At 39.1% G+C, this 23,369-nt stretch overlaps 1 protein-coding gene across 2 annotated transcripts; it reads right to left on the bottom strand.

Moving 5' to 3' along the window:
• Window positions 1–824: 824 nt before the first annotated feature.
• LOC133977891 (protein SSUH2 homolog) lies at window positions 825–22,939 on the bottom strand. 2 transcript variants are annotated; one of them, XM_062416190.1, is made up of 12 exons: window positions 22,845–22,939; window positions 16,603–16,683; window positions 16,447–16,522; window positions 16,144–16,273; window positions 14,402–14,462; window positions 14,095–14,216; window positions 11,777–11,839; window positions 11,590–11,669; window positions 10,751–10,843; window positions 8,797–8,899; window positions 7,561–7,668; window positions 825–6,309 (listed from the first exon to the last, which is right to left on the bottom strand). In XM_062416190.1, the coding sequence occupies exons 1-12, from the start codon at window positions 22,855–22,857 to the stop codon at window positions 6,169–6,171; spliced, it is 1,071 nt and encodes a 356-aa protein (XP_062272174.1). In that variant the 5' UTR covers window positions 22,858–22,939; the 3' UTR covers window positions 825–6,168. The 2 variants fall into 2 exon arrangements, with proteins under 2 accessions (XP_062272174.1, XP_062272175.1); XM_062416191.1 differs by having other exon boundaries at window positions 16,447–16,519.
• Window positions 22,940–23,369: the final 430 nt, after the last annotated feature.

The raw sequence follows: 23,369 nt of genomic DNA, 5'->3' as shown, positions 1-23,369 counted from the left end.
AGGTGCATGCTGGTCCTCAATGTGCCTACCTACTCAAATAACCCCAGGCGCACACATGCTAAACAAATAACTAACAAACAAAAAATATGATCAAAAACCTCATATAAATAAAGCAAACACCTTTAAAGTTGATCAAACAAACAAAGTTATTCATAATTAGTGAATTATATTTACAACTAAAACTAAAATCAAAAACTAAACTTTACAAAACAAAAACAAATAGCTCCCACGGTCATTGTTGTGACAATGATTTATGTGTATGATCAATAAATTGTGATTCTAAGAAAGAGCAGTGAGGTATAAGGAGCTCATAATACTTATGGACTTCACTGCAGGACTTTTACATTTAATGTAGTTTTCATATGTATTTATACTTTACTTAAATGTCTTATTCCAACATGGTCTAACAGTTCAATGCCCTGCAAATATTTTCACTGCTTTGACAACGCACATGCAACATTTAGAAAAAAATGCTCATAAAACTCATCAAGAAGCATATGCACAACATATATTGTATATATCATATACATCTTAAACCAGTGTAGATGAGCAGTTTTCATGATTCAAGTTCACCTGATAAAGAAAGTGATTTTGCTTGTAGTTACTTTAAGGTTGTTGATTGATAACACTCGGACCACTGCAGCTATAAGGTCCTGCTTTTGTCTGATCTGTTTAATTAACCTGTATATCATACGCTTTGATGTCTACATGGCTTCTTGTGGATCATCATCACCTGAAACATTTCTCTATAATAAGCTCTGTGAACATTTCCCCTGTGTGGTTGTGAATAAATGTGACAGAAGCAGATGAGTATCAGAGTTTATTTGTAGCTTTTAACAGTCACATACAATGTATAATCTGACAACAGAGTATTAACAAGCACTATACAGGGTAATGACATTATCAGGTCCATGTGGTTACCAGCAGACATATTTGTTAGTCACAATGCTGTTAAAAGCCATTTTCACTGCAAATAAAAGGGACATTCTCAAGTCTAAGTTAATTATGTTCGAGCAGCATCACTTCAGCATGAAACAATAAACGTGTTGATGTTTAATGTGTTCAAAATCAAATGTCAGAGAATTAACAGTCAACTAATTAAACATTCACCCTGATAAAAAAAGAAAAAAAACAAACTAACTAAAAACAACTGTAAGAAGAAAAAAGAAAAACAACAGACAACATGGACATTATGATATGCAGACTGTGAGATTGGTTGTTTTATCAAATACATTTAAATGTGAAAAAACAAACAAACATGTACGGCCGTTTGAATGTTAACAGTAAAACTTGTAAAAATGAAGTGGCTTCGTCCTATTTGGCACAGACGTCTGGTTGTACTAAGGGCAGCCCACAGGGGGCAGCAGAGTCTGTTAAACACCTGAGTCCGACACAGATCGCCCTCTACAGGAGATCCGCTGTACTGCAGGAAGACAGTTTTAAAGGACGGATTAAATATTTTTGCCCTGATGTGATGAAACTGTGAGTGTGAAACTAGTGTGAAATTACTGATTTTTTAAAACAACTTTTGTGTGCAAAGAATCAAGAGGAGACGATCAGGTTATATAATTTTTTATAACTTTAATGCAGCTGGACATTTCATGGTTGTATTTATGTTTCTAATGAATTAAATATGTATCGGAGTCACACATTGCTGCGGTCAGGATGTTGTGGTTATACATATGTACATACGCCCATTCTGTCTATATTTTTTCTTTTGGGTGGAGTAGTCTGTAACAGTTTCATTTCCACTTTGGGGGAAAACCAAACACCCGACAGGAAGTTGTATCAACCAGTCTTTTGGTTTGATGTGCAAAGTCAGAGATTTGGGAGATGCATATGTTCAAACCATCCACCCTTCCCTGTGTACAGATCTAAAGAGGTGTTTCTGGGCATCTTCACAGAGTTAAAATTACAATGTGAACATTTTTTATAAGCATATATTTTGCATAGAACAATACCCAGATGAGTCTGAGATTATATTGCACCAATGTTCATATTCCACTTTGTTTTCAAGCAGTCGCCCCCCCCACATTGCCCAATTGATGAAAAACGCATGCTAAGGTGCCCTCTTGGGAGTCAAAACGCGTGCTAAGGTGCCCTCTTGGGAGTCAAAACGCGTGCTAAGGTGCCCTCTTGGGAGCCAAAACGCACGCTAAAGTGCCCGTTTATAGTAATAGTTTTAGTCTGGTTTAATGTTGCATTGTTGTTTCTGTTAGCTGCAGCTTCAGGAATCCTTGCGACCTAGACATCTGACGGTAAGGAAATATCTGAATTAGCCCTTTAAATATTAGAAATGCTTTGACCTCAGTAGGTCTTTAATTGCGTTTATGCTCCATATATCTGTGACTTCGACCAGATTAATAAGGCTGTAATCCACTTTTACATTCTACTGAGTTTTAATGTCAAAGCTGTTTAAAACTGCTGTTGTCAGGTAGAAAACATGAATCTCCAAGAACCTTTTTGAGATCCAACAAAAACAGCATTGTTCATTGAAAGACTTTTTATAAGGCTAAAGGTTTTTTAAAATTGTCTCAGCTCAAGGCATAAAAGACTTATTAACATATTTAGATTCAAGGTTGGCACAGGACACCATCAGTTTGTGGTTGCTGCAGGATTGCTCCAGCTGCACCCAATTTTTCAGCAACTCCCTTCTGATGGCCACAGCCATTATTCCATCTTCCTTCCTTCCTTCCTTCTTTCTTTCTTTCTACCAGCTAATAGGCTGAGAGCCACGGTGAGGAAGAAGCAAGCATTCAGGCTTAAATTCACTTCATGCAAAACAGGAAATATGAAAGTTTAGTTTGGCAATAATACAAACATTTATCATGTTGATATGTTGAAGCGATGATGTCATTAGTTCTTAAAAAGCAGCAAGATTAAACATTAAGGAACACTGTTTTAACACTTTTTGTTTGCTATCATTACAACTGAATGTGAAAAACATCATGTCACACTTTTTGTTTCCCACAGAACATAATGGATTTGTCTTTCAACACAGAAATCACACTAATAAGTTTCATTCAGCCTGCCAGACGTTTACTGAACTGTAATGTCCAGTCGCATAAGAATTTAAAACACCTACATTTTTGTTAATCTACTGAGTGAATTTATAGAAATGAACTAATTTTACGTGACCAGTGGTTTAGGTAATCTGTTTTTCCACTTAACATTTGACTTTGGTGAACTTTGACCAGCCACAGAGTCCAAAATAAAGGAAGTTAACTCAGCTGTATCAGCTGTGTGTCACCCTCTTATTTTCTTTAATCTGTATCTGTGCTGTCAGGGTGTAAACTGCTCCATAACAGAGACATGATACTACAAACACATCTCTCAAATCAACTGTGAGCTTATCATCTCCCTAACGACTAAGTTAATGTTTCAATAACCCTTTATTTAATGAATGAAGGAGGAGCAAACAGCACAGACTAAAGCATATAAATAGTGCATGCATTTTTCTGGTTGGCTGGCATATTAGCAGTGAGCTGGCAGATACAGTTCACCAGCTAGTCCTGTGTGGAGTCACTACATCACCAAGCTCATAGATACTTAATTTTAATAAAGATGCAAGGATGAATTTTCTGTCTGACTGGGCCTTAAGAAAAGGCACCAGCTACAGTTATAATTTACCGACTACTGACACAGAACAGGACCCATTGCCAGTAGTCCACAGGCTGTTTTTCGCGCTGATAGTAATTTCTTTCTGGTGCTACAGAATAGGTTTCCAGAATTTACTGCTGGATCTCTTGGAGACATTTTTTTACCATCTCATCTGGCATTTTAGTTTCGTTAAAAGGCACATTTTTGTAATTGGACATTCTGACCGTCATGTTAGGCTTTTTAGTGCTGTTGATCAGCACATTTTTACTGTTTTTTACTGTTTTAACCCAAACCATGATCTTTCCCTAACTAAGTGGCTTACGTCGCTAAAGCTAACCATTATAATAACTGCCACTGGCTACAGCTATAATTTACCGACTACTAACACAGAATGGGATCCCATGCCAGTAGTCTACAGGCTTTTGGTCCGGACTGGTTTTCCGTGCTGATAGTGGTTTGTTCTGGTGGTACAGAGTGGGTTTCTGGAATTTATTGCAAAACCTCTTGTAAACCACTAACTGGACATTTTCCACCATCCCATCTGGCATTTAAGTGTCGTTAAATGGCAGGTTTTTACTGGACATTCTGACTGTCATCTGGCTTTTTAGTGACATTAAACAGCACTTTTTTCTGTTTTCCTGTATTTTACTCTTTTAACACAAACCATGATCTTTCACTAACCCTAACCAAGTGGTTTATGTCACTAAAGCTAACCAATTTAACCCAAACCATGGGGAGGATTGACATATCACCTACAAATAAAAATATTCCTCCATTTTGGAACAATTTGGATACGATCACGTAGTCTTGCACAATCAATACTGATGTGCATGGGTAATACTTCCATACCAAAAGTAAATGGACCATTGACACGGAGGAAACTGTGCCAATAGCCACTTCCTCAGGAAAAACAAAAAAACTGGGACTTATTTTGTGTCTGGAGTCACAAACCTCAGTTCTCCACAGTTTAAACATTGAAGTGGTTTTGACCTTTATGTAACATTAAACCACAGAAGAAGAACCGAAGTAGGAACCAAGTGAAACAGAGTCTGTTCTTATTCTATTAACAATATTTCAGATTCAAACCCCTAACCCTCCTCTGCTATCCCATTACACACAGGTAAAGTGTTATATAACACACATACTGTATTCACTTCAGTCAGAAGAAAATCTCATATTTCCTGTTTTTCCCTGCTGCTCTTTATTCTGTTTCTGGCAGCTCCACGGCTTCTTATAAAAGGTTAAGGCCTCAAAAGGAAGTCAGATGGACTTTTTTGTTCTTGAGGTTATATGAGGTTTCCTTGCAATACTGAGGACATCAATTGACACACTGGCATGTGTTTTCAGTAAACTGTTGAGGAAAAGTGTTTTGTAATAGAAAACTGCCTTTGGTAAGTGTTCATAGAGTCAGAGACATGATGCACTGTCAAGCGTCCACACAGACACACAGAGGAGACTACAGTTGGCTGGTTGAACTTACTTTTTTCCCCCCTTTACATAAGGGACAAGATTTTATAAAGTTAAAATTCTAGTTCAGTTCTTGATGTCAATAAATACAAATTAATCTAGTTCAAATTTAATTCTTGATATGACAGAGTACAGTTCCATCATTTTCTGTCATTGGGACGCCTGATGGAGCATCACAGCACTTTAACCGGAGGTAGAGAGCCAGAACTGAGCAATAGTTTCTGGGAACACAAAGACAAACACATATATCCATTCCCTCCAGGGTGTCTTTTTCTAAGTGCGCAGCAGGAGGTGACTGCTTCAGTGTCAGGGTTGGTTTAGGTGTTGGTTCAGGTGAAAGTAACCCCCATAACACTTGTTTGAGGCACTGATTCCCAAATGGGTGGAGTTACAGTAGGGCCCTACTGCTCTGTGAGGCTGTTCTGAGGCACAGTCGTGGTTTGAGCTAAATGCTAAAGTCAGCATGCTAATATTCTCACAATGACAATGATACCATGTTGTTGTTTACCAGGTATAATGTTGACCATGTTCACTGTCTGTAGTTTTGCATATTAACATGCTAACATTTGCTAATTAGCACTAAACACAAAGTGCAGCTGAGACTGTGAGGAATGTCTGTGTTTTTGCAGGTATTTGCCAAGGTATAAACCAAAGTATTGGCCAAATTATAATTTTGAAATGATGATGGCCCCATCTTAAAAGTCAAATGATCACCAAAGTGATTATAATTCATCCTTAATGGGACATGAATGTATGTACTAAACTTCATGGCAATCCATCCAGTAGCTGTGGAGATATTAATGTCTATGTATATCTGTATGTATGCTGTAGAAAGTATAACTTACTACACAGGTAGGACTCCAGCATTTGGGAACCAATGGATTAACATGTTATAGCTGCTCCTGAAAGCAGGTAAGATTGATATATTTATATATATATAATGATATATATGTTTGAGTGGTTGCAATCATTCTCCTGATTGAACCTTTTTTTTTTGCATCTTGATTGATGCAGGGATTGGTTAAAAGTTGCCCTGGGGGGAGGGGTGATTTTTCAAAAGAGAAACAATAATGAGAGTAACAGCTGAGGTGAGCTGTGTGTTTACATGATGACACAGCAGCAAGTCGCCGGGTAATCGTCGGCACTGACTTGGCGCTCGTTGCCATAGACATAGTAGGTGTAGGAGTCACCTTTCCACTTGTAGTTCACTTTAGTGATGGGGATCAACTCGACTGTCTGCCTCTGAGAGAGAGAGAGAGAGAGAGAGAGAGAGAGAGAGAGAGAGAGAGAGAGAGAGAGAGAGAGAGAGAGAGAGAGAGAGAGAGAGAGAGAGAGATAGAGAGAGAGAGAGAGAGAGAGAGAGAGAGAGAGAGAGAGAGAGAGAGAGAGAGAAAAAAAGAGAGAGAGAGAGAGAGAGAAAAAAAAAAGAGAGAGAGAGAGAGAGAGAGAGAGAGAGAGAAAAGGTTATCCAAAACAGTTTCAATATTTTGGATACTCTTGTTCACTTTCTATCACAGTGGGCGCTTAGATGATACTGAATAAAGACTCGCCTCAACTGAGATTTAAACTGCTGGGACTTCAACCATTTACAGTGAACACACTCCAACTTACTCCAATGTTTCAGGTGAAGTTATAATTGTTCGACTTCTTACATTTCAGCTCGCTTCATCTCCTCCTCTCACGGCTGACACTTAATTTTTCAACTGTTAATTCAACTACTTTCAACATGTACTTAAAAACTAACAACTCAGCTCCCTACATGGTTTAACATCGATTACACCTTAACTGACTACTACTTTATTGCATACATTTTAAGATATAGTTTAATAATATTATCAGTGTCAGCAGGCATGCTTTAAGCTTCAGCAGAAAATGTTGCTTGCTCCACTTTAAAATATTTTATTTTGTGTGTTTATGTGTGAAAAATCAGAATCATGTGTTCAACAAGAATCAAATCCAGTTATCTTTGATCTTGGCTGTTACTTCCTCCGGTTTTTGGTCGTTTTTGGTCATCACCTGTGTCCACTGTTTTTGAAGTCTGGTTTCTGTTGGTGTTGCAAATGAAGTCAGAAAAGCACCTTTCTTTCATGTTTTACTTTTGTGACTTAGATGTCAAAATGAACAAAACGGTTCATTGAAGTTTGCACCAGTTTGTAGAAGAGCATCTCATCAGTGTGTTGCCTTCTCTTCTCTTCAGCCTGTAACTAACCCTTACATTTCTGTCATTTCTTTTACACTTTTGTTGGCATACAGGCTAGACAAATTAGATACAAAACATATGAATAAACAGCTTTAGAGTTGTTGGAAGGTGGATTATTTTCTTTTTTGATGGAGTAAGGCTAGCAGTCTTTGTGCACATACTGGATTACGCCAACTTTTATCCATCTTGACAGATGATATGTTGCATCCTTTAAAATGCATTTAAATATTTTAATTATAGCTTCAATTATTTCCTAAATGTGTTAAATCTTAAGGAGCTGTCTGCTGTCTTACCTGCTGCAGGATCCTGGAATTCTGGGCGTACTTGCTTTGGTGCTCTGTGACCAGACGCTGAGAAGCTTCAGCGATAACCGGGTTTGGGAACCCGATTAATGGGTAGAGCTGACAAGATAATAAAACAGACATCAGCAGCATCCTGTAAATGACTCTGTGACATTTCACCTGGAGCAATCCAAAGAACAAACTTCACATATTTTAGCTCCACTACACCTGTGTGAGGTCAGCTTTCTGCATGTTATATTTCAGTGATTTATTTGAATAATATACTGTATTTTTGTTAATGATGTACAATTCACAATTAGACTTCTGTTGGAATAATTGTATATATGTTATCTCATATTTTGTCTTTATACTTTCTAAAGATGTTATTATCTTGTGCAAGAGTTGTGTGTGTGTTTTGAAGTGTTTTTCAGGAAGTTACACCTGGCTGACGTACTCAACCGCGATATCAAAAGAGGAACTGCAGCCTGACCGCAATATTGACCGAAACCTAATAATAACTAGTTTCCAGGGCGATGTCGAGAAAGAGAACGTCATGGCTAGAATGTTCATGTGTATATGCAAACATATTATCATAACTACATTGTTTCAGTGTGAAATCCCCTCGTTAGAGCAACAACTGCAATGTAACTAGGAAACTCCCTTGTTGTGGAATAAAAAGAGAGGGTTCGGACAGATACGCTTTCAGAGCGGGTTGGAGGTAACTGGAGCGTATCTCTGTCCGTTCTCCTTGCAAGTAAATAACTCTAACGCTGTGTCTTGTCTTCCTTTGTCTGATATTTATGATGTTTTAGGTTGACTGAACCTGACAACTTCCACATATAAATTACAACAATTGAACAGTGTGGTCATTTCATACAATGTACAACATGGGGGAGTGTTTTAGTTTTTATTTAAGGAACATAATGAGGGGAGGTGAGTTAATGTTTCTTGCAGCATATTATAATGGAAGCGACCTACCATGAATGAAATAAGGAGTGCCTCCAATAAAGTCAGAATGAATTATTATATTATGAAATATAAAATTAAGCATATTTAGCTTCTGGAAAACTGAGCAGTGGTGCTACATCACACAGCAAAGAAATCTGACATGTGAGGTGTTTAAAATCACTGACAACAAAATGAGCAACTTTATCACCTCCACTAACTGATTTTACTGTGTGTCTGTGTGTTTGTGTGTGTGTGTGTGTGTGTGTGTGTGTGTGTGTGTGTGTGTGTGTGTGTCTGTACCAGGTACTGGCTGTTCTTGAACAGCTCCTTTCCAGTCACTGATTTAAGATCAGCCGTCAGACCAGAGTTCTGCTCCACCACGTGGTCCTCCATATTGTTAGTCCTATACACACACACACACACACACACACATTACATTACATAATTTATCACTTAACTATATAGATTTATAGATACACACATATAAACATATCTATCCACATATAAACACATACTACACACACATACTGTACACACACATATGATTGAATTCTAGCTGCATTTATTTTTATCAGCCGATGTTCACATCATGCAGTTTCATTTTTAGGCCACCAGATGGGGCCAACGTATCATTTATAACAACAGTGTGGACCCATTTCATTTAAAAATGAGACTTCATTTAAGCCAAATGTGTTCAGTTCAGTTCAGTTCAGTTGCTTTTATTGTCCCCTAAGGGAAACTTGGCTTGCAGACAGGTTAAAAAATAGAAAAACATATAAAAAACATAATCACATGTAAAAACAAGACAGACAAATCACAAGCAACAATTAAGTCCGGCTGAATTGAAACCACTAAGAAAATAATTTAAAACTGTGTAGAGATGTATATTATCATATCATCTTTCAAGTTATTTTATGTCATAAGATTTCTATTTTTAGAAAAATGAGATACTCATCAGGAGTCCCATCATAGATATTTGCATTGTAGGTTTTAATTTCACCTTGTTACATCATGACCAAAAGTCAAAACAGATGTATTGTCTGTGATTAAGCCATATTGGGCTTTCATCATGTCCCCCACAGTTACTGTGTTAACAGTCTTTCAGTCACTTTGCAAAAAGAGCGGAAGTCACAGTGAGCTGAAGGTTTGCAGTGGATTTGTTACTGAAAAGGAGAAGTAACAGCCTTTTTTCAACAGGCCTCATGTTTTATTCACTCTGAAAAATCTTTGCCAGCATTACGAAATTTGAGTAAAAACCACAAATAGCCTATCACCGTTCCCCGCGGTATCTCGGACCCTGTTGTAGCACCAATGTGTGATTGTTCTTTTTAGGAAACACACATTACGAGGGGTACCAAAGTCAGGAATGTTCAAATCCTACACACAGTGGGTCAAACATCCCTCAAAGCTCTATAAAGCCCGCTGAAACTTCTTAAGCAAGATTTGAAACCAAATCCCCACAAACCTTTTCTAGGAATCTTTTCAAGGATCCTCTTAACGTGTTCCATTAAGGGCTGTGGGGCTCTTGTGCTGTGTGTGTGTGTGTGTGTTTCTGTGTGTGTATGTGTAGAAATGTCAGCTGTTTCTCTCACATAATCATACATAATTACAGAAACGTGCGATGACTAATGAAAAAGCGCCGCCTACTGTTGTCTCTACTTTGTCTGTGTGCCGAAGGGGGTGTCTGTGTGCTTTTCCTGGTTGCCCCCGATTGGTTGACACTGTACGCCACAAATAACTGCAAAACTCCCAAGAAATGTTGCCAGATTGGGCGATTTTCTGCCCAATTGCTGCTTCCTTATTAGATAACATTTACCACCGTAAGGCAGAGAAATCTTACACAGATTATTTTGGTGCTGTAATGATGATTGTAAAGTGAAAGCAGTTGCTGAGCGGCAACCAAAAGATACCTTTTTAAACATTTATAACTGCTAGCCTAGATGCTAGCCATCAGCAGCTGGTTCTCTCATGGATGTATAAAGTGAACTGGATACAGTGTCAGAGGCGGGGGCCCCTTCATTCCTATCAAAGCTGCTTAGTGGGCCCAGTGTCATCACGTGATGTTGTTATTACATAATTTAACTATGTCAAATTGGCTTCAAAGCCCGGTGCCCTTCCTGGTAGCTTGGGTTCTCTGCTACACTGTATGGTGCATGTTCATGTCCAAAATACACAGAGCTACCTACAGCTGTAGCCTCACCTAGTGGAAAGTGGATATTAAGGTCCATGGAACGGTTGTAGTATCAGTACTCACCACTCCACTTTGAGCTTGATGTAGGTCAGCAGTTGTCGTTTTCCTTTACAAGTTTCACAATCCTTCGTTCCATGGGAATTGCACTCTGAACATCTATACCCACACACACACACACACACACACACACACACACACACACACACACACACACACCCACACACACACGCACGCACACAGGGAGTGAGACTCTGACATGTAAGGCATACTTCACATGCTTCAGTGTACTGACTAGACTCTTAAGTTCACACTGCTCTTTTTCATGTTCTAACTCAATAACAAGTTCTGCTCATCTTTCTGAATCATACTTTAGTTCCTACCAAAAAGTTTCAGATAGATTAATTCACTAAAATGTATTTAATCTGTGTCCTCTGACTGTCCGGCTGTCTGCACTGTTACACTGCACTCACAGCAATTAAGCATTAACCAGTGAGTTATTTACAGACTTTTATGCCCTGGTTTTACCTCTTGGGCAACATATAAGCTAGTGGGGGGCTGTATGCAGCCTGAAAGGAAGTCTGCACATCCTACTCAGCACCTCCTATGTATTTAATTTGCAAATAATTATCCTGAAAGACACAAGAATGAAGCATTATCATTAACTAGATCAAGGTGATGCAGATAATGCAAAGGATTTTTTATTTAAGATTATGACATTCTTTATTTATAAGTAGCAGGTCTCTATTAATGAAACTATATGATATCATACAATCGGTGATTAAAATGGCAGGACATGCACCTGCACAACTAGATCTTCTCTGACGTTTCTCTTTATTTTGAAAACCTGTAAATGGGATGTGGCATGAGAAGACCACCAGGACTCCCCGCCCTCCTTGCAGTACCTGTCTTTGCCAGTACCATTACAGTGGCTGCAGTTCTCGTCAGACTTCGACCCACTGCCGTTACACACCCAGCATTGTTTCTACACACACACACACGAAAAATCATGGTTTCATTGTATATACACATTAAAGGATCAGCTCATTAAACTACTAATTTATTTATTTATGATTATTGATTGATTCTTACATATCCATTTCCATGGCACTCCTCACACGGCATCGTCCCTGTGGCATGGCAGCTGTGGCAGTCCTACACACACACACACACACACACACACACACACACACACACACACACACACACACACACACACACACACACACACACACACACACACACACACACACACACACACACACACACACACACACACACGTGTTAAAATTAACTTTACAGTCTGTTGGAGTCACACTGACACCATGAGGCTGTAAAAATGCTTCACATCAGAGTTAAAATCAATCATTGTTCGGGTCAGCAGTGTCGCCTCTGTTCTAAAATCACAGCTCAAGGTTAATTAAACTGCAGGTAACCATAGCAACAGCATTGATGCTACGCACAATGTTAGCGGCCAGCTCACTCAGGACTCTTGAAAGGTCTAAAAAAACCACAAAAAAACATCTAGAACTTTCTCAAAGACGTGATTAACCTCCTTGGGACACAGGGGAAGCTCTTCATTGACCACCAAAACATCTCAAAGGATCCTGAGAACTCCATGGATGTTCAAGCGCCTGTGAAACCCCCTTAAGAGACCCCTTTAAGGCCTAATGGACATCAAGCACCATTTGTAAATTCTCAAGGAGACCCTAAGGCATTATTGTCTCAATCTTTAAATCCAAACTGCCTCCAAGCGGGTTGTGGTGACATATACTGCCGACACCCCTTCTTTTGCTTCTTCCCTTCAAACAAGCTGTGTTGCGAGACTCATCACATGTCTATGCTGGGGACCAGAGAGAGAAAGAGAGAGACATGTTGAAGAGTTTCTGTGTGTTCAGCTCTCAGTACTTTTGTAGCTTCAGACTAAATCTTTGTGATTTGTTTTGTAAGCAAGCGGTTTTGTAAGTTTATCTTTTCTACGGAACCCCTGTTTGTACTTTCAGATATCTGCTTTATTTTACCATTTCATGATTGCTTTCAGCCGTATCGGTGCCGAGCTAAGTTACTGCATATGAAAAGATTTCCTGCTGCTGTTTCATTTTAGATAAGATTTTAAATAACAAAATAATGGGGGACTTTTATTGTGAAGAATTTATTGGAAATGAAATGTGTTCATCCACTGCTGTACAGTCATAACTTTGTTCACTAGTCATAGCCATGACATTTATAGCCTGCTGCTTTTCAACTCAAGACAAGCTTGTCATCATTTAAAGACATACCTTCAAGCAGGTAGTCTGAGATATGCAAATCCCTTAAATGCTGGGCAGACATGCTGAGTCAAGCCAAGCCAGCACATGTGTATTCTCCTAAATATTTTCCAAGACACCAGGAAACTTTTAAGTAACTCTTGACTTCTGGAGCTTATGTCCTGGATTTCTTCCAGGAAAGACCAGAAGCTTTCCAAGGCCCTATGGAAAGTCCTCCATGTGAACCCTTTTAAACAAACATCTTCAATAACTTAAGGAACCTCTCAAGGATCCATGGAAGCTCCTCAAGGCCCTGTGGACCTCCTCAAGGACTATTTTAACCTCCACAACAACCTTTCAAGGCATAATCTCCTAAATCCCCTACAAGACCCTGGCTGGAACCTATTCAAGTACTTCTACTACAACTTAAAAGAATTAAGGACCTTAAGGACGTGTGTGTGTTTGGACCTTCTCAAGGATCTTGGATCTTTACAGCCCGATGTAACTTCCTTGGTGATCACTTGGACATCTTCCAGGAGCCCTGAACACCTTCCAGGACTCAGGGAACCTCCTGAAGCATTCATGTTCTTCAAGGCGCCATGGTTCCTTCTCCATCTTTTCCAAGACCCCGGGGAACTTTTCAAGGACTGTAACATCTTCTGGACTTCTTAAAATGAACACTGTAAGCTTCCCAAGGCCTTATGTAACCTTCTCAAAGACCTTCTCAAGGATTCAAGGAAACCCTTGAAACCACTGACCCCTTAAATATTTAGTATTTTCAAAGGCACGAAAAACATCTTCAATAACTTCAGGAACCCCTCACAGACATTTGTTACCTCTTCAAAGGCTTGTAAAAACTCTTGAATGACCCCCCAGACCTCTTCAAGGATCAGCAGAACTTTCTCAAGGACCTCTCCAACTTCCTCAAAGATGCCCAAAATATTTTTCCTAAATTTATCATGGCATGAGACCATCCTGCTTTCTGAATGGTGGTCAGGAGTTTATAATATGAAAAACACCTCAGATCAACAATTCAAAATCAGAGCTCAAGTTAAAGTAAACTGTGGGTAACCATAGCAACAGTACTGATGCTTCAGTTATCTGACAGATGAAACTAGCCAAACCAAACTGACTGCGAACACACAGCTCATGTTAAGCAATTACCTTTATGGAGGCGGTGTAGGGCACACGGATCTCCTGTGTGTGATTGGTGAAGAGGTTGGGAGGCGTGGCCTGAACCTCCCAGGGCCGGGGGGCGGTCTCAGTGTAGAAGTCAGCCGGCTCACCTGTCAATCACACAAGAGAAACATTATACATCATATGTCAATCACAGATATGTCGATGAGGGTCCTCACATGTATAAAAGTTCAAATGTGTGTGTGTGTGTGTGGGTGTGTGTGTGTGTGTGTGTGTGTGTGTGTGTGTGTGTGTGTGTGTATGTGTGTGTGTGTGTGTGTGTTTGTGTGTGTACCTTCATGAGGTTTGGTGGCCCACTCAGTCAACCTGGACTCGGTGAACGTCTCCAGCCGGTACTACAGAACACACACACAGGAAATTTAACAAGAGATACACACATGCACACAGCTTAATATCATTCATCACATGTTGATGCCACATGAGCTTCTCAGAGGTCACATGGCAGTCATAATACAGTCATCAGAGTCACATGAATTTCAATGTTTATAAATGGATGTGAAACTGTCTGAAGGGATGGCACACTTGATGTCAACTCGGGTGGATTCCTCTGAAGGATCGGGCTATAAACCAGTGTGTGAAATACTGGGGGGGCCCAGGTGTCCGAGACCCCCGTGATTGACAGATGGAACCATCCGAAAACCTCAAAATGAATAATTATTTTGCATTTATCTACACAGTAAGGTTAACTCTTTCTCATTTTAAAACTAACATAATAAAAATATATTGTAATCAAAACATTTACTGCATTTGAATGAAATTTGCTGTATTGAGAAATAGAGTGCATTTTCCTCAGTGGCTTGATGGCACACAGTGAAACCTGATAATTCAATGGGAAATGCTGCCTAATTTGTAAGGCACCACACAGATGCTAAAGGCCGCATTTACCTGTTATCATGGCCAATGCTTATGTGAGCTCTCAATGTCAAAGAGGAAACGCACCACTTTCTTAGTACATTTTGGTTTCATTTAAAAAAAGTTAAGGAGTGGCCCATTTAGCATTCCCCATTTAGCATTGTTCACCCATATTGTCGTGCTGACTTGATCATTTCCACAGTACTAAGAAGCAGGAGTTATGTCAGGTCAAACTGGCCTTTTTTCCCTTCTTTTTTCCCCCTTTAAAAATGATAAGCTGACAAGAATGAAACAACACTTCCTCCAGAATTTTCACATTAAAAGGTCTTGCAGATTTCCTTTTTTAGGTCGTCCTATAATATGAAAAAACCACCAGGCAGTATATAGTTTTAGTGATGGTAGCTTATCGTCAATCAGGAGTTCAGCAAAGAGGAAATGACTGGAGTTAATTAGGATATGAAAACATGATTTCTGCTAAGTGGTGAGTATAACGTGACTCTGTTGTAATACTGATGGAATTAGTGCTTTGCTGTAATGTGCATTATATAAAATGTACAATGTAAGCTGTTGGTAGTATGCAACCTTCCTACCCTCTACCCAATTTCTATACATTTGTGCTGGCCATGCCCCAGGATATTATTTGAGTCTTGGCCATTATTAGATTTTTGGCTTTTATATGAGAGTTTTACAAGTAGGTCTATTTGTGTACTCGCAGTATCTACACGAAACAGCCACTTTATTACATGACAGTCGTACTTGCTTAGGTTTAGGCACGAGCAGTGAGATGGTTAGGGTTAAAGTTCAGGGGTGTCATGTAACATGCCGTTACAGTGGTAAAATCAGGGGTGTGTGTTGTGTAGGTCTCCAAGACGAATATTTTACGTTATCTCAGAAAGCCCACCAGTTTAGATGCATGCAGCAGCCATATTACTTGTCATACTCCTTCCATATTTCCTGTCTGTCTCCAATTTCAAAAATGATCCAGTAAAAAAATGTATGTGCTCAACTGTAGTCAAAAAACACTCTCAAAAAATGTTATTGGAGAAAGTTGTGTGAAAAAGCCCTCAAAACCCCCCAAAACCAGAACCAATCAATGCTTTGGATCAGATCAGCTGACTGGAGGATCCATCATCAACAACATTAAGAGTATAAATATCAGATTACCCTGTACGTGTTGGATGGCTCCGTGTTGGTGATGACTCCATCTTCAGCAGGACCGCTTCTATAGCAGCATTGAGCTGACACATAGCTCTTGAATGCCTCACGGGCCTCATCCTCAGACATAGACGGGATGCTATAACACACACAGACACACACACACACACACAGATTAAGTTCTGACAGGATATTTTTCTGAGTGCAGCCTTTCTACAGTACACCCAGCAGACATAGACAAACATGAGCATCCTGCTGGCTGCTTGTTGAGCAGGTTGATAAACAGTGAGACCAAGTGATGCAAGGTCTTACTTCCAGTTGTCAGGTGTGGGGCCTGGTTGGGGCGGGGCTATAGGCTCGAGGGGCATGGGAGGGGGCAGGTAACCTCCTGTGGTAACAATAACACATTTAGAGTAGTTGTCAATGATACATATTTTTGTGAAAAGTTGTGGGTTTCATTTTTCTCACCTCCTCCTGACATGATGTCTTCATAGCCGGGCACGTTGCCAAACATGTTGGCCGGGGGGGCGGAGGGAGGGGGGTACGCCGCTGGAATAAATAACAGGAAACAGGACTTACATCAAATCACCAGAGAGCTTTTCTGGTATCACTTTTGGACTTTGGAAAAACACAAAATCATCAACTTTATCATCTTTATTTTCTGGTTCAAAGTTTGCTGTGATGGTGGTGTTTATTGATATCCCAAGTTATCATTGACACAGAGTGAGTCTGAGACAGTAGACTGACCCAGAGCAAATGAAATGGAAACATTTTATACAGTAAGACCAAGGCAGCGATCAGCAAAGACACAAAAGGGCAGGACATTCAGACAAAAGCCATAGACGAAATCATAGAATAGAATAGAATAAAACTTTATTGTCTACGATGGTGGAAAGTCTTTGTTTCACCAATAACAGAAGTACAGTATACAGAAATTACATAAACACCATAAAATCCATAAAATCGCACTTTGGATAAAATACTTCTTATAAACATTCCTGGTTGCCAAAGGAACTCTATAGCGCTCAAACTCTAAAGCTCAAAAGCTCAAACTGGCCAGAGAGAGGATGAGAGCTGTCAGCAACAATGCTCCTCGCTTTCTTCCTCGTCATCCCAGTGAACAGTTGGTTCAAAGAGGTTTAAGGTGAACCAACTATTTTACTGGCTAAGACTACTATCTTAGAGAGCTTCTTTTCTGTATTAACAGAGCAGCTCATCTGAGAGTCCAGAACTGTACCAAGATACTAACCACACTTTCAACAGATTGGCATATGAGTGACAGTGATCACATCCTGTTTTGTGGAGAGTCCCAGTTCCTTTGTTTTATCCACATTAATGACAAGCTGGCTGCTTTGACAATAGGTTTCGAAAGCTTTTACCTAGGCTAAATATGCAGCTTCAGTAACAGAGTAGTTTCTTTGTAGAAGCCCAACTAAGGCCATGTCGTCTGCATATTTAACCAGTTTAAAATCACAATTATCACATCTCTGCCCAAATGTATATCTCTTCATCAGTCCCAATCAGTACATGTATTTGACAACGACACTTAAGGGATAGATTCACAATTTTTAAAGTTTGTCTTAAAACAGAAGGCAGGTGCCCTTATGAACATTAATTAGCTATTTCTCACTGTAACCATTCCTCATGTTCATGCTGACCATTACAAGATCCCTGATGGGCTGATGGGAATGTTACCAGTTTTGAGGACATTTGATCTTAAAAATCTGATCTCAAAGAAAATGCATGGGTATGCCCACTAAAATTCACAAAGACCGTGAATATGAACCAGATTTCATAAGAATAAATTCAAAATCTAGATATTTCACTCAAAACCACAGATGTGAACTTCATGATGGTGCTAGAAACAGTCTAGTGCTCAGTTGTTATTCATTTTTTTTTTTAAATGAGAAAGACAATGAATCTCTTCATAAACACAAAATGATGGTTTAAAAAGGGACTGAAGGGAGTCAAAATGGTTTTGTCCAGTTTAGTTAGTCTCTAAAAAAAACAAAAAACTTTTCCATCTTTTAATGGGGGCTATCATTAGGAGAGATGATGTATGAGGTAAATATCAGGTATGTGACCCACAAAAGCAAACATTAAACTATATTTAATATAAAGTAAAATCATCTTTTATAGTCCCTTGGCTGCCATTTCATTTGTTAGATCTCTTTGCACATCAGAGGCTTTTTTCCCCCCACATGGTTCACTTTCATCAGAAAATTGGTGAAACAGTGAAGAGAAGCAGCTCCCAGCTCTTCTATAAAACTCTCAGTTTACAGAAAATAAGCATCTGTGTTTAATTCAACAAGACTTGTTTCTGAAGGGAAATTCCTCCTTCCCGATCCCGCTCCACCCACAGTGCCCGCAGCTGTTCCAGTAAGTCAAGTTTAAATATTGGTGGGATAACATGATACCAGGGCACTCAAGCAGAAAGAGGCAACGAGCTCTCACTCTGCTCTGTTTTCTGGAACCACAGACAAAGACTGCTGTTTGTGATCGGTCACATGAGAACTAATGGAAATTTACACAACATTTGAAAACTAGTTGCATCACTCGTGGTATTAGTAAGAATTTTAACAAAATACTTACGCCTACTCACTGCTTGGTGTAACTTGCATGAACAAAAAAGGGGTGGGTAAACGAGTTAATGATGAATATGGTTGACATTTGACTCAACATTATACATCAGAGAAAACAAAACCACACTAAATCTCAAATTAAACAAAGACACAAAGAGACGTGACAGATCCATTTAGTAGCCTGAATTGTGGCTGGCAGCAAGTTAGCATGGCTAGCATCGTTAACATAGCTGTGTCGTACTGTCTGTAGCCTTAGAGACGGTGTAAAAATAAGATGTAGCTGCAGTGTCTCTGAACCATGTTAGGCAGTGATTGTGTGCTCTAAAAGATGTCACGGCATGGATATATAAAGTCCCACAGCTGACAGACTGTTAGCCTAGCATGCTACTCCTACTGTCTCTATACTAACAGTATGAGAACGTATGAGAGGCCTCTGATAGAGCTGGTATACTAAAAGAAGACACAAGTTATTTGCCTTAACTGAGATTTGTAATTCGGTGTTAGGTTTCCAATAGTGAAATACACAGCAGTAACTTCATTTATGAATTATTTTTATGTGTGTATAAATGTATGCGCAGAGTACTTAGATATCTGCACAATGGACAGGCATGGAAAATACTTCCATCTATGAAGACTTTCAAAGAGCACTTGAAAGTTGTCACTTATAGTAAAGTTATAATATACATCATATATCATTTGTAGGTTATTATGCAGTGGTTTTACTGCTCCAGCCCACTTGAGATCAAATTGGGCTGTTTGTGGCCTTTTAACCAAAATGAGTGTGAGAACATTGCTATAAAGAGTCTTCCTTCCGCTTTCATTTAACCCCATTAACACATTGGACTGGCAGCACCAGATGCAGATTTTCTTTGCTAAATTGTAGCAATTTATATTCATACTTTACGTACTCAAAGGTCGGGCTGGGTACCGTCAAAAAAATTACGCTACCATTGCCAATCCAAGTACCCTTTAAGTGATACCGATACCAACTGAATACTTCATTCGATACCCATCATGTGAATACAAGCATTAAATAGCGTAAAAATGTCACCATTCCTCATGATTGGCTGGGCAGTGTGCCAATCACTTCATTACATATTGAACAATGATTGCATTGATGGGTGTGAGCAGGTCTATACAATTAGTCATATTTTCTAGCTCTGGGTACAGAGAGGACTGATTGCAGGTATCGTTTGATAGAAGACGTTTTGATACTACTTGGTATTTATTTCAGTCGATTGACTATCGATACCCAGCCCTCCTCAAAGACACAGTCAAAAACTGTTTGATTTGAAAGTAGATGGTCCAAATCCTTGTGGTCTTCTAGTCTGCATGCTGATTAGTCCATGTTATGTCATCATGTCAGCATTATACAGTAGGAAAAAAACAGAAAAACAAATGGAAGATTTTCAACAATTGTTTCTTGAGAAACTTTGGGGGAGAAGATGTTTCTCTTGTAGATTTAAGATAAAAAGTGCCACATTCTTCTGTGGCCCTGACAACAGGATATTATATTATTGTAAGTCAGACAAACTGTTTTTACTGACTGACTGTGAGTCCTCGGAGTCTTCTACACATCACCCACCTCGTCCTCCTCATTTTCCTCTGAGAGAGTTTTGTTCTGATAATGATTATCTGTTGGCCTCCTGATAGCAGCCCTTTGTTTTCTATACATGTGGGCTCTAAAACTGACAATTTTCGAACTCCTCTTGCACCCACCTATATTGCATACAATGCTGAATATGGTGCAATTGCTGTCTGTATTGCAAGTATTGTGATATTTGAAACATTACAACATTACAAACTGGGTATTTTCTGAGTTTCCAGTATTTCTGAAGGCCTGTATTGCATCAGTTAAATTGCTTTGGAGCCATTTGCATACATCATCAATAGTCCAGTGGTTTGTCATCTGAAATGAAAGAAAAAAAAGTGTTTTTTTGGGTTTAAAAAAAAATAAAATCCTAACACTCACAAACAATGATATGTATAGCATATTTAAACTTTGCTGTGCATACAGAATAGGTAAACACTAAGGTCAACTCCTTTTATGTGTAAAACTACCTGCCATTAAACAGTTTCTGATTCTGATTAATTTTGTGTTAATCAAACTTTCCTCCCTGATTTTCTCCTTTTACTGATAATACTTGATTACTTTTACTGTGATACATTAACCACATGAAGCTGATAATTGCAATAATAATATCTTATCTTAAGCGGAGTAGCCAATATTAACAGTAGGGAGGTTAAACAAGGTTAAACTGTATCACTAGAAGGAGATCTGATACATGTGGCAACATGGAAACAATCAAGTTACTACTCATTTCCTTTCGCTTGTCTGTGCCAGCTAAACAGACGACCGGCTTCATGTCCCATGAGTGCTAAATATTATCTTATGTTTGACAAATTATGTATCTGTAACCGCACCCTCTTTCACAAGAACTAGCTCCTGTATCGGTCTTGTTTGTAAACCCGCACTCAGCCAGCATCACTAATTAAATTCCATACCCAACCCACTTTAAATAGAACTGAAACCCGACCAGCACCCTGCGTAAAATCAGTCTACCACATGTATACAAAAAAAAATCTCTCTTCTTCTTCTCCTCGTCAACTCCTCAGGATCCATTTCAATGACTGCATTGGCGACACATAAACACGAACATTAGAACTGCGGTCCGCATGTGTCCAACTGGACCTGTACCCAGATATTACACAGTAGGGTATTTTTCACCCGTTTCATCAACATTTTGCGGGTCACCCATCCCGTGCAGGACTCTGAACTAGCTAACTTACTTGGGAATTAATAGTAGGTTTAGGCTAGCTTAATTGACGATTATAACTAGCTAGGTTGACTAACAGCAAATGGTAACATTAGTTTACAATAAGCCCTACATGTGACATGATCAATACTTGTATTAACTTGCCACACTAATACAACAAAAGTATTTCAGATGTTGAACCCACCTTTAGTTTGTTGGGAACTCATTACTCCAGCTATTTCTTCGCTCGTGGACATTTGATGAAGATAGTGGCTCACGTTCACAGTTAAAAAGCCGCAAGTTTGTGGTTTGTAATGAGTCTATTCTGCATTCATGTTATATTGGATCTACCGCAAGTACCTTAAATACGACCTGACGACAGGGAGAATAGTTGGTAGCCTATTGGATAAGTGGCACTTTTCTATAGACTCCGATTTCTCCTACTTTGCAGTTAAAATAGCACCAAATCAATTTTTGAATTCCAGTCAATCAATCAATCAATCAAGCTATCTATCTATCAATATATCTATCTATCTATACATGTTTACACAGACACACGCACGCGAACACAGTCATAATAGAGTCATCAGAGTCACATAAATTTCAATGTTCATATGGATGTGAAACTGTCTGAAGGGCTGGCACACTTGATGGGCTGCGTGTATGTATATTTATAGCCTGTACATAGCAGTTATGGTAAATACAGTGTGTGTGTGTGTGTGTGTGTGTGTGTGTGTGTGTGTGTGTGTGTGTGTGTGTGCGTGTGTGTGTGCGTGTCAGTGTGTGTGTGTGTGTGTGTGTGTGTGTGTGTGTGTGTGTGTGTGGGGTGGGGTGGGATGCAGCCCCCCTACAGGAAGCTGAAGCCCCTACACTTGTAAAATCGCTGCTCCACCCCTGCGTGTTGAAGTGTAGTGAAATATTTTTGTATCTGCAGGCTATAAAATGTTTAAAAGTCACTCCAGCTATGTGTTACTATAACGGTAACCTGGCAGATCTGGTTATTTATTTATTGAAGTAATTATTTATTTATTTATTCCCTTCAGACAGCGTGCTATAATCAATATTTCAGTTTCCGCATTGATGTAACCAACTAGAGTTAGTTAAATAGCTCATTTAAAAAAAAATATGGTCTGGTTCAAAATCAGTCACCTACTATCATTAATACAATCCTTTAACAAGAACGAATTCAATACAATTCATATACTTACAGATAAACAAAGACATTGAGAGTATGTGAAGGCAGTGCCAGCATAGATGATTACTGATGGGTTTAAGTGTCTGACATGCAGCAGCAGCAGCAGTAGCAGGTGGTGTAGTGCTGAGTTTGGTCACCTGTGTAATTTAGTGTCCTGTCGTGTGTTTTAAATCTTACCTGCGCTGTTCATCCTGCAGCTGTTTGATCAACTCGTTTTTCACTAAATCCAGACAATCTCTCCGTGCCCTACACACAACCACTATAAACTATTGCCAGCTTGCAATTACGTCAGCGAAACACAACTTCCTGTCAAGCTTTCAGAATAAAACTGTAATTTACAAACAAACCGCTTTCACCCTTAAAGGACGGGTTCACTTTTTTCTATTGTGTCTTAAAACAACAGTCAGGTGCCCAAATAGGTTTTCCTATCATAATAATCATGTCATAATAATTCCTTCTGTTCATACTGACCATTAGAAGATCCCTTGATAATAATCTTACAATGTAAGAGATGGGAAGCAAAAAAATCCACAGTCCTCCTTCTGTGTGAAAATGTATGTAAAAGTTTATCTGAAGCTAATATGAAGCTTCAACGATTAAGATGAGTCAAGGGTCAAGTAGATATCTTTCAACATTACAGTCTTTTCTGAGCCAAAGTCTTCAAGTCAAAGCTTCACATCAACTTTTAAATGCATTTTTGCA

The sequence above is a fragment of the Scomber scombrus genome, chromosome 3 (assembly GCF_963691925.1).
Source record: "Scomber scombrus chromosome 3, fScoSco1.1, whole genome shotgun sequence".
Classification (NCBI taxonomy): Eukaryota; Metazoa; Chordata; class Actinopteri; order Scombriformes; family Scombridae; genus Scomber; species Scomber scombrus.
The sequence above is the reverse complement of the archived record's forward strand: the minus strand, read 5'-3'. Positions and strand labels throughout refer to the sequence as shown.

Coding starts and splice junctions, on each gene's coding strand:
- LOC133977891 (XM_062416190.1), bottom strand. Junction 14,463..16,143: donor AGCCATCCAACACGTACAGG/GTAATCTGATAT, acceptor TGTGTTCTGTAG/TACCGGCTGGAGACGTTCAC. Junction 6,310..7,560: donor ATTCCAGGATCCTGCAGCAG/GTAAGACAGCAG, acceptor TCTCTCTCTCAG/AGGCAGACAGTCGAGTTGAT.